General features: G+C 47.9%; 1 protein-coding gene across 1 annotated transcript; it reads left to right on the top strand.

Annotated features, from left to right (window-relative positions):
• The first annotated feature begins 5,687 nt into the window (after positions 1-5,687).
• LOC132220045 (centrin-2-like) lies at positions 5,688-7,775 on the top strand. Its single transcript, XM_059672987.1, has 2 exons — positions 5,688-6,144; positions 6,750-7,775. The coding sequence occupies exons 1-2, from the start codon at positions 5,928-5,930 to the stop codon at positions 7,028-7,030; spliced, it is 498 nt and encodes a 165-aa protein (XP_059528970.1). The 5' UTR covers positions 5,688-5,927; the 3' UTR covers positions 7,031-7,775.
• Positions 7,776-12,019: the final 4,244 nt, after the last annotated feature.

A 12,019-nucleotide genomic window follows, 5' to 3' on the forward strand; every position in this document is an offset into this window, starting at 1 on the left:
GTTCCTTGCCAAGCGATACTCTCCTAAATGACAGCTTGCTCTATCTGAAAGGTGCACCGCCCGCCTCTCCGGACGGTGCGGGAGGAGGAGTCCAGCCGCTGAGCTCTGGAACCCCTCCGCGCCGGCCGTACGGCCTGGCCTCCCCGGAGCCAGTCCAAGTGTCCGGACTGGCTGCACGGCCGGCGGCGGGCAGAGGGGTGGGGCCGAGCAGCGACCAACCGGGGAGGTCGTGGGACCGGAAGGCCTCGCCGCCTGGCTCTTTCTTCCCTTCCCCCGTGGTCGGCTCCCCTCTTGCCCACACTGGGGCCAGGGGTCCATGGAGCCCTCGGGGCCCAGTCGGAGGGGCCGGGGCCTGCGTGGGCCGGCCGCCGGGCCCCATGAGGCACAACCTGGCCGCGCTGCTGGCAGCCTCGGGCATCGACTCCCCGGCCAACAGCGGGAGCCCAGTGCAGGCCGCCACCCACCCGCTGCCCCTGGACCGGACCCACGCGGCAGCGGCGGCGGCGGAGCGGGGCGTGTGCCCTAGCCCAAGGAGACGGAGGAGGAGGCGATCGCCGGCGCCCCCGGGGACCAGACAGAGGACGTGGACTTCCTGTCTGGGCTGGAACTGGTCGATCTGCTGGACCCCCGGTGATCGGACTAACCCCTGGAGCCCGGACGAGGACTGCACCCTCCATCTTGCCTTGGGTCCTCCATTTTTGGACAGAGCCATGTGCTTCTTCCCAGAAGAAGCCTCTGCTAGCCACACCCAGGATTTCTCTGGACTAGCCAATAATAATCAAGGGAAGTGCACGCCATCACTATGACCACATCCTGTGTAATGAGACACTGACTCGCGCCTGGCCAATCGGCGGGGCCCACAGTCCTCTCTCCTGCCCTTACTCCACCCCCCTATAAAACCCCCTGTCCCATCAGGCCTCGCTCTCTCGGCCACTGGGCTTGCCGTTGTGTCAGTGAGTCTGGTGAATGGGGAGCGCAAGCTAGCTTGAATTAAAGGACTCTTTGCTTTTGCATCGGACTGGCTGGCTCCCTGGGCTCTTGGGAATCTTGAAATCTGGGCACAACAATTGGGGGCTCGCCCAGGATTCCCAATACCATCGAGGGACCCCCAATCCGAAGAGTCCGACTGACCGCAGTAGGTGTGTTCTGTTCTGTGTGAGCTCGTTTCTGGAATCTGTAATTGCCTGAGGGGTCTAGGCGGACGCGCCCAAGACCACAGGCGGGGGAGAGTTGGAAGACGTTCTTCCCCCCCCCAGGAGGGATGGATATGCCTCTTACGAGGGATGGGTATGCCCCTCGCAGATTTGAGATGAGGCGGGTCGCTCCCGCCTACCCCAGGGGTTCAAAAACTCGCCCACCATCTTCGACAAGGCGCTGCACGAGGACCTGGGTGAGTACAGAAGGAAACACCCCAACCTCACCCTCCTCCAGTACGTAGATGACATCCTGATTGCTGCCGACACAGCCAAGGACTGTGAGCGGGGGACCCAAGATCTATTGGCCACCCTGGGGGCCTTAGGGTACCGGGCATCCACGAGGAAGGCTCAGTTATGCCGAGAAAGGGTGAGTTACCTGGGATACATCCTAGAGGGCGGGCAGCGGCGGTTATCGGATGCCAGAAAAGAGACTGTTTTGAAAATCCCTACTCCCACCTCTCGAAGAGAAGTAAGGGAATTCCTAGGATCGGCCGGCTACTACCGCCTCTGGATACCGGGTTTTGCCGAAATCGCCAGGCCCCTATATGAAGCTACCAAAGAGGGAAGGGTGTTTGACTGGACTGAGAAAGATGAAGCTGCCTTTAGGCAGTTAAAGAAGGCCCTTCTAGGTGCTCCAGCCCTGGGCCTGCCAGATATTATGAAGCCCTTTCACCTCTTTGTAGATGAACACATAGGGATAGCGAAAGGGGTCTTGACTCAAGCTTTAGGCCCCTGGAGCCGCCCAGTGGCTTATTTGTCCAAGAAGTTAGATCCTGTAGCTGCCAGCTGGCCACCGTGCTTGAGAATTATCACGGCAACAGCGCTCTTAGTCAAAGACACTGACAAACTGACCCTGGGGCAGGAAATCTGGATTACAACCCCACATGCCATTGAGGGAGTCCTGAAGCAGCCTCCTGACAGATGGATGAGTAACGCACGTATAACCCATTACCAGAGCCTCCTACTCAACCCTCCAAGAGCGCGGTTCCAGCCCAGTGCAGCCCTCAATCCTGCTACTTTGCTGCCCGACCCTGACTTAGACGCCCCACTACACGACTGTGCGGGAATCCCAGAGCAAGTACATGGACTCCAGAAGTATTTGACCGACCAGCCCCTCCCTGATGCAGAGGCCACCTGGTTCACGGATGGGAGCAGCTTCGTGCGGGATGGGTGCAGGTATGTGGGTGGGTCACTGACACGGACACTGTGTGGGCGGAGGCCCTGCCCTCCGGGACGTCAGCCCAGCGAACAGAACTCATCGCCCTTACTAAGGCACTGACACTGGGGGCTGGGAAGCGGCTTAACGTTTACGCAGACAGCCGTTATGCATTTGCTACAGCTCATGTCCACGGGGCAATCTATCAGGAGAGAGGGCTGCTGACAGCAGAGGGACGGACAATAAAAAATAAGCAGGAAATTCTCGATCTGCTTGTGGCCTTATGGCTTCCTGCCAAGTTAGCCATAATCCACTGCCAGGGGCACCAGAAAGCCGATGACCCGGTAGCAAGAGGTAACCAAAAGGCTGACCAGGCTGCGAAGGCAGTAGCCCTTACCTCGGTCCCTACCATGGCCTTACAACTCCCAGACCCAGGAGACCCAGTCTTACCAAACCAGCCCAAGTACTCCCAGGAAGAATTGCAACATATCAGAAAGCTCCCCAGAGCCCAGGAAATAAAGGGATGGTGGCATACACAAGAAGGGGAACTTATACTGCCAGACCAACTCGGGGACACGGTATTAGAACATATGCACCGGTCCACTCACCTGGGAACCCGGAAAATAAAGGACTTAATCCGACATGCCGGGATCAAGATTCACCAGCAGAATACCAAGATAAATCAGGTTGTGTCTGCCTGCAAGACCTGTCAACTCACAAACACAAGAGTCGGATCAAATGAAAAAGGGACCAGGCTCAGAGGCACCAAACCGGGAGCACAATGGGAGGTCGACTTCACTGAAATTAAACCAGGGAAGTATGGTTATAAATATCTTTTAGTATTTATAGATACCTTCTCTGGCTGGGTAGAGGCATACCCAACCAAGCATGAAACGGCTCAGACGGTGGCCAAGAAGCTGCTGGAAGACATCTTACCCAGGTATGGTTTTCCTGCTATGATAGGGTCCGACAACGGGCCAGCCTTTATTTCACAGGTAACACAGGTAGTAACCAGGGTTATTGGGGCAAATTGGAAATTACATTGTGCTTATAGACCCCAGAGTTCAGGTCAGGTAGAAAGAATGAACAGAACTCTAAAAGAGACCCTTACCAAATTAACCATGGAGACTGGCGGGGACTGGGTGGCTCTCCTACCGTATGCCCTTTACCGGGTAAGGAACTCCCCATACACCCTGGGCTTTACTCCCTATGAAATCATGTTTGGCAGGCCACCCCCTATCATTCCTAACCTTAAAGCTGACCTTCTCGCTGAATTTGAAAATCAAGAACTATCTCTTTCCTTGAGAGGGCTTCAGAAGGCACATGAGGACATTTGGCCACGCCTCTGCGCCATCTACGAGGCCAGCCCAACCCCAACTCCTCATCAGCACAGACCAGGAGATTGGGTCTACGTCAGAAGGCACCGCCAGGAGACCCTAGAACCACGTTGGAAGGGTCCCTACACTGTGGTGCTGACGACCCCCACCGCTCTCAAGGTAGACGGCATCGCAACCTGGGTCCATCACACTCACGTCCGGTCAGCGGATCCATCCATGACCCGGAAAGACTTCATCACCAAATGGAGCATCGATCAAGATCAACGCAACCAGCTCAAGCTCAAGCTATGGCATGCTCGACTTGCCTGATGCTGGTAACATGACTCGCGATCACTCCTGTCACCAGGAGCCCCCACAATACTGTGTAATACACTTAGATAATGCCTGCATCTTCATGGACATGGCTCCAAAGAGACAAGGACAATTTATGGGATGACATGTTTAGTAGCAGAAGATTTGGCTGCCTGAAGCAGCCATGATGTTTCATTGTATTGATATGTTATATTAACCTTTGATTCTTTTGCAGGTTTGAATGTATGTTGGCTGTCCTGGAAGGGAGCTGTGTGGGGTGACCCCCAAAAGTAAAGGGTGTCTAGCTGCCAAGAGGGCAGGTGCCCAACTGGGCAGGAAAGGGTGCCCATCAGGTTTTGGTCTCTGTTGAGAGACAGCTAACAGTTGGCAGCCTGTAATACTGTCTTGCAGGCCTGAGTCACCATGCCCATGTCAGGGGTAGTAAAGCTGGAAAAAGCCTGTTTAGAATAGAAGGTCTGAGGCATGGTTATGCATAGAAAGAAGGTTTTATGCCAACAGTTACTGTTTTGTTTTAAATCCATGAAAAGGAATTAGCAAGGAAAGTCAGAAAATCTTAGAGTAGATCAGTATGTTCTTCTCCTTATGTAATTCCTCCGGAATCTGGCAATACATGAAGGGATTTATTCCCTCCTGGGAAGGCACTTAAGCATTCTGTATTGCCAAGAGGATCCCAATTGTCTACAGCTGTTGTCTGAGCTCTCCGTTCAAGCTGGGTTTATGAAAAGCTGGTACCATGGATCTGTCTCTTGCCCAATGGCGTAAGCTGGGCCCTCTCTGGAGAAGAAACCTGGGTTTCCCAAGAGATGTGATCAATGCCGGGGCCCCGCCAGCAGGCAAGGGGAACCCAAGGCAGGTGCTGGGTGTGGAGGCCATAGGGGCATAGGCTAACAAGGAGACAGAACTAAACCTCACATCACCCTACTTGGCCCAGAGATGGTTGGTAGTCAAAGACGGGTAAGACCCCACAGGGTGGGGCGACCTAAGACAGGCACAGCCGGGGGCCAGTAGGAGAGAACTTGGGGTTCAACAGAGGTGGGGCACAGATCCTCACCCCCCCCCCCAGTGGTGCAGGGGCTTGAACACTCGCCCCTTCTGAGGAAGGTCTCCTGTCCCCATGGCTGCTTCTTGCTTCCCATGCCCAGCCCAGACCAGGAACCAAATAACAGAAGAGACTTGGTCCAGCTGAAAATGGTACCCAGAAAAACGAAGGCTTAGTTCAACAGACTCTAAATTTAAACCTAGCATAACAAACAGGAATGCTTGAGCCTCCTATTAAATCTTGATTTGTTTTTTTTGATAACCATGGAGGAATTCTAAGAAGAAAAATCCTATTTCAATAGAAGTTGTTAAATCTAAAATAGTTTCTTTCACTTCCACCGGACCATTTGTTAAGCTTATAGGGATAGTTCAGTTGATAGTTTTGGTGGAATAGAAATGCAGTCCGTCTCATGATTGAGCCGGAAGTTCCAAGACAAGGGGGGAATGAAAGGCACGCCGCACGCCTCTCTGGGCGGTGCGGGAGGAGGAGTCCGGCCGCTGTGAGAGAAACACATTGATTGGTTGCCTCCTGTACACACCCTGACCAGGGCCTCGGCCAGGGAGGAGCCTGCAATCAAGGTACATGCCCTTAACCAGAATTGAACCCGGAACCTTTCAGTCTGCAGGCTGACTCTCTATTCACTGAGCCAAACCAGCTAGGGCTCATTTAGACCATTTTAAAAGTCTGCCTACCGAATCGGGAGCAGGAGTCAGTCGGAGATGGGTCTGAAGAAACGCCAGCCTCCTCGCGGGACCTGTGCCCTTTTCGCTGTCTCCTCTTAACACACAGCCAGCCCACAGCTGCACCCAGGCTTGCATGGTCCTCTAGGCAACCTGTTCTAGGCCAAAGAAGACTCAGAACCTCCAAAGGCTTCTTCTAGCTTTAAGATGGCAAACGTGGCATCATCTTCCCAGCCAAAAAGAGTGAGTCCTAAGCTGGAACTTAGTCCACAGCAGATACAGGAGCTACGCCAAGCTTTTGATCTCTTCGATACTGATGCAACTGGGACCATTGATGTTAAAGAGCTCAAGGTGGTGATGAGAGCAATGGGCTTTGAACCAAAGAAAGAAGAGATTATGATGATAAGTGAAATTGATCCAGAAGGTGCCGGAAGCCGGTCCATCCTTGCTGCTTGACACAGTCGCTGCAGGGAAGAAACATCTGCACAGCATATGTTTCAAGGGACCTGGCGTATATGGCATACTGTTCTTAATATGTTTGCTCCCCTTCTTAGCACTATGTGTTTTAACCGAGGTCACCTCTCCGAGAAAGGTTGTTTCCCCAGGTGGGGATTTTTCCCTGGAGTTAGGGATTAACAGGACTAAGGAAGGGAATAAATCAGTAAAACCCCTTAACTAAGTGCCAGGCAGGTAGTTAATCACTTTAACTACGAACAATCACACTTAAGCTACATAATCTTTACTTAGGATAATCTCCTTCAGTTACTTCCTTGTAGCTTAACAGAACAATAGAGTAGTGACCCTGGAATGGAGATAACAAATGCCCTAACCTTTGGAATAGAATGGATAGGATTAAAATCAAATGGTATAAATACAGATGTAACAGGAGAATAAAGAGAGAACCTGGCTGGAGAACCTGGCTAGGCTGCTGATCAACTGAACGCTGTCTCCATGTCATTCCTTCTTTGCCGACTCCGTCCACACCTTTGGGAACCCCTGGACCTGCTGGGTTTGGACCCCAACAAGAAGGGACAGGAAAAATGAATTTCAATGACTTCTTGACTGTGATGACTCAAAAAATGTGGGAGAAAGATTCCAAAGAAGACATCCTGAAAGCTTTCAAGCTCTTCGATGATGATGAAACTGGGACCATATCATTCGACAATCTCAAATGTGTATCCAATGAGTTGGGTGAGAACATCACTGATGAGGAGCTGAAGGAAATGATTGATGAAGCTGATCGAGATGGAGACAGGGAAGTCGATGAGGAAGATTTCCTGCATATCATGAAAAAGACCAGCCTTTATTAAGAGTATTCTCTCCTGTTGCAAGCACACACAACTAGTTTTAGTGCCTGTTATTGTGTGAAACCTGGTTTTTGAGAACACAAGTGTTTTTTCCCCACTAACCTCCCTGTATACCTTTAGCAACAACCTTACATCCATTTTCAATTTTTGTAAGTGTTCTTTGACAATATAGTTCAGTGATGGCGAACCTATGACACGCGTGTGAGAGGTGACACACGAACTCATTTTTTTGGTTGATTTTTCTTTGTTAAATGGCATTTAAATATATAAAATAAATATCAAAAATATAAATCTTTGTTTTACTATGGTTGCAAATATCAAAAAATTTCTATATGTGACACGGCACCAGAGTTAAGTTAGGGTTTTTCAAAATGCTGACACCCCGAGCTCAAAAGGTTCGCCATCACTGATATAGTTCTTTGTGATGTGACCTGCTGCTTCCTTTAATTCTCCAAAACAGAACAAGAGCACATTAGTGCATTTACCCACTTGTCATTCTACCTTGTATTGCTTCACTCTTGTCATGCAGTCCCACATTTATGCCACCATAGAAAGACTTCTCAGGCAAACACATGTTGTAACTTTGTCACCACAAACAGCAGGCATCTCTACAATGGTTCTGGTTTTAACTGACACCTAAGTGCAGCTTTCTCTTTTAAAAAGTACAGTGAACTCTCTCACATTTGGATGTCTTTTTCCTGTTTGTTTTGTCTTACAATAAAGCTTTTCTTAGTTTGAAAAAAAAAAAGTCTGCCTACCATACTCACTTATATTTTATCAATCTACAACAGTGATGGCGAACCTTTTGAGCTCGGCATGTCAGCATTTTGAAAAACCCTAACTTAACTCTGGTGCCGTGTCACATATAGAAATTTTTTGATATTTGCAACCATAGTAAAACAAAGACTTATATTTTTGATATTTATTTTATATATTTAAATGCCATTTAACAAAAATCAACCAAAAAAATGAGTTCACGTGTCACCTCTGACACGCATCATAGGTTCACCATCACTGATCTACAAGGTCAACACAAAAAGAGGAGTTAACGCCAATAAAAGCTAATTTTTCTGTATAGAGTTATATGATGATATACTTGTCTGGCCTCTTTAAAATGTTGATTTCTCAATGAAAATAACTAATCATTAAAGTATTTGCTTAGTGCTGTAGAGGTCAAGAAATACAAAAAATATACAAAAATATATAGAACAATTTTTAAAATAAAAAGTTTGTTTCTGTCTAAAGTTACTTGGAAACTCAAGTGGAGACTTTTTTAAATGTGCTTTTTAGAGCAATTCTTCCAAGACTGCCTTTTAAAATGATTGTCAAGACTCCATTTTTTTTTTTTTTTTTACAAATACAAATTTCCCAACATCTGTCAAAGTGTAACTCTTAGAATACTTTACACTGAACTTACAAATGTTGCACTGAAAACAAGTATTTCTTGTAGTCTGCCAAATTTCTGCCACATTGGAAAATATGCAGATGATTGTTTAACACTGTGTGCCACTAGACAGGAATTATATTTCACATCTTAATGAGAAAATACTTTCTCTTAAAATTAATTAGTAATTCAACCATTTTAAACTATTTTAAATACCAACAGTCACAAAGAGGCTTTCAATTCCACAAAGAGCAGAATCTAAAAATGGATTTTCAAAAAAATAAAAATAAAAAAATAATAATAAAAATGGATTTTCAGAATATAATTTTATCATTTTTTTAAAAAATGTGATTACTAAATTAAGAGACATAAACAAGCATAATCCCAAGAAATAACCACTATTAAATATTTTGGTATATAGTATAGGTATGGATGTAAATAACTATCTAAATCTATACTATTAGACATAAATATATATTTTAGACATTTAAATGTGTGTATAGTTTTACCACAAATGAGATCATATTCCTTTTTATTATTTATAAAATCATTACAAAACAGATTTAACAGAGCAACTAATTTTTAATAAGGCATTGCTAAACATGTTTCTAGCAAAGTAATGTTAGAAGCAGGTTCAGTGAGTGCTACAAACAGCAGTGAGGCAGCCCTGCATACATTACTAAAGCTGTTGTTCCCAAAGGAATGATCTACAAAACAGGTAAGAAGGGCGTCTGATCTGTGTCACAGTGTTTTAGGCATATTATTTTGATCATACTTTCACTTCTTCATATCCTTCTGTAGCTTTTTACTCTGTTAAGTAACTGCCTCCTTAAATTCTTCCCAGTGTCTGAATCTAAATTATATGTTTCTCAATCACAGAATTACTATTTGTTCTCAGAACATATCTCACTTCTCATGAATCTTTCTCTGACACCTTAACCAGCTTTGCTTCCCTCTTCCATCAAAACTAGTTGGCATAGATACTGATTTGCTATATTTCTCTTTTCCCTACTTCCTCCCTCACTACTATCTTGGCCTTCTGGGTTCAATGATTAGTTTTATTCTGGAAACCATTAAACCTATCTCATCTCATATATGTGCAAAACAAACTCATCTACTTCCCCTCAAGTTACCTGCCACCTTTCCTTTTTCTCCAGTATTGTTTCTTTATCCTCACAAACAATTATCTTCTCCCTCCCTTTCTCCTCTCTCTCTATTAAATCCTGCTTCAAAATGCCTCCTAAATTTGTTCATTTCTTGCCACTCTCTTTGCCTTCACGCTAATCCAGGCCAAAACTGCCTACAACTGGACTTACCAACAATGTCCTGAATGGGTTAGGGGTCGCCTGTCCCCATTCCTCTGTCCCTCTATCTAGGCACTCTTACTGTGACAGTCAGTGAGATAGAAGGAAAGAGGACCTGAGTTTGGAATCAGGAGCCCAAGGGTAAGTTCCCTCTCTGCCACCTAAGTTGTGACCTTCAGCCTATTTCTTTCCTATCTCTAGGCCTGGGAGTTTCCTTATCTGCAAAATGGCAAATTGGACTGTCCACATGGGCTCCAAGCTGCCTTTAACTCTAACAATCTCCTCTGGCCCTTCTTTCTACAGGAACAGCAATGACACCTCTTCCAGCATGCCCCCACCTCCTTAGATCACAGCTGCCAACCACTGTTATACAGCTTTCACGGTCCTTACATCCAGATTGCTCACTTTACCATATCCCTAATGAGTCCCAGTCTTTCCACTATAAATGTCAGTTCCTTCTTCTATTGTCCTTAGTCTCCTTCACGTGTAAATTATTTAACAAACACTTATGGAGTGGCTGCTAATCTAGAAAGCACTTTGCCAAGTCCCAGGAATAGCGAGATAAAAGACACAATCCTTGGAAAAAAAAAAAAAAGACACAATCCTTGCTCTAGAAGAATTTACCATTTTATTAAAGATATGGGTAAGTAACAAACATACAGTAGTGTGGTAAGTACTGTGCTAAAGAATTTAATATATCCTAGTTGTTTGGGGGGCAGAAAGCAATAATTACTTCACAAGACCCAGCACCTAGAAAGAAAGGCTTCAGAAAGGATGTGCGCTCATCCCAAGCCGAGTCCTTCCGTCTTAAAAGGGAAAATAAGAATTAAGGAGGGGAATAAGTGTGTTCTATTTGCTACCTTGAGGCGAGGAGAGGAGAGGGTGACGTTTATTAGGACAAGACATATTGTGCCAAGTACCAGATCGGAATACTCAAGTCTGGAGGGCAAGAGGCAAGCAGTGAGGCTGGCCATGATGAACGGACTGCAATGTCACCCTAACGAATTTGGATTTTGTTGAGTAAAGGGCTTTACTTGGATTTAAACAATCTATTTCCTGGGCTGTTATTGGGGAAAGGTGGTGAGTTGGGGGCACTGAAAGTTCAAAACTGATGGCAAGGAAAATCCAGGAGAGGGAAATGACCTGCCAAAAACTGTTCCGGCAGGAAGGCTGGCCACCAACAGCCCAGTGTGAGCGATCCTTGCCGCCTCATCCAGCTACCTGCCTGCGCTCAGACCCCGTCCAGAGCCACCACCCCCACCCCGCCCGGCGTCACCGGGAGCAGGACCCCGCCACGCCACAGAGGAGGGCGCTTCCAGGAACCTCGCGAGATCTCTCCCGAGCCGCGGACAGAGTCTGGTCGCCTGGCAACCACAGGTGGGCAGCCAGGGAACCTGGCACTGGCGAGAGTTACCAAACCGGAGTTACTCCCGGCTCATCCAGGACCGGTGAGGGGCGTTCGGGGAAGAACCGTGGGGACCGAGGAAACCCTCCGCCAGGTTTCTCAAACTTGCCTGCCAGTAAGACTTGCCCGGGGCACTTGCTGAAATGCAGATCCCTGAGCCTCTCTCTAGACATCTAGAATTTCTAGAGAAAGTGTGGAAGTCTGTGTTTTAAACAAATGGCTATCATCAGGCAAGATCGGGAAACAGCTCTGGAGGAGGGAGGCGGGTGGAGGGGTGGCCGCGGAGCCGCGGGAGCGGGATCTCTGGTGCGGACCTGAGTTTGCAAAGGGGAAAGTCTGGGCGATTGAGAGCATCTGGACGCCAGTGAGCCTGGGGCTGGCTAAGGGAAATACACCACGGTCTCGATCTGAACCGTCCACCGCATCTACCCACAAGGCGCTGAAAGCCAAGGGCCTGTAAAGCAGCTCCAAGTGCCCGCCCTGGCCATCTGGAGAGAGATTCTGGCAAGTGGAGCCCCGAGATCACAGAGATATCTACTATGGAAAAAATATGAAACGCAGTTTCTCACCCTAGTCGGTTTTGCTCAATGGCTAGAGCCTAGGCCTGCGGACTGAAGGGTCCCCGTTTGATTCCCAGTAGGGGGCGTTCAGGAGGCAGCCAACCAACGATTTTATCTCATCATTGATGTTTCTCTCTCTCTCTCTCTCACTCTCAATCTCCCCCCTCCCCCCCCCCATCAATAAAAATAACTTTCAAGCCAAAGCCGGTTTGGCTCAGTGGATAGAGCGTCGGCCTGCGGACTGAAGGGTCCCAGGTTCGATTCCGGTCAAGGGCATGTACCTGGATTGCGGGCACATCTCCAGTAGGTAGGAGATGTGCCAGGAGGCGGCTGATTGAT

Source organism: Myotis daubentonii, chromosome 17 (genome assembly GCF_963259705.1).
Source record: "Myotis daubentonii chromosome 17, mMyoDau2.1, whole genome shotgun sequence".
NCBI classification, from domain to species: domain Eukaryota; kingdom Metazoa; phylum Chordata; class Mammalia; order Chiroptera; family Vespertilionidae; genus Myotis; species Myotis daubentonii.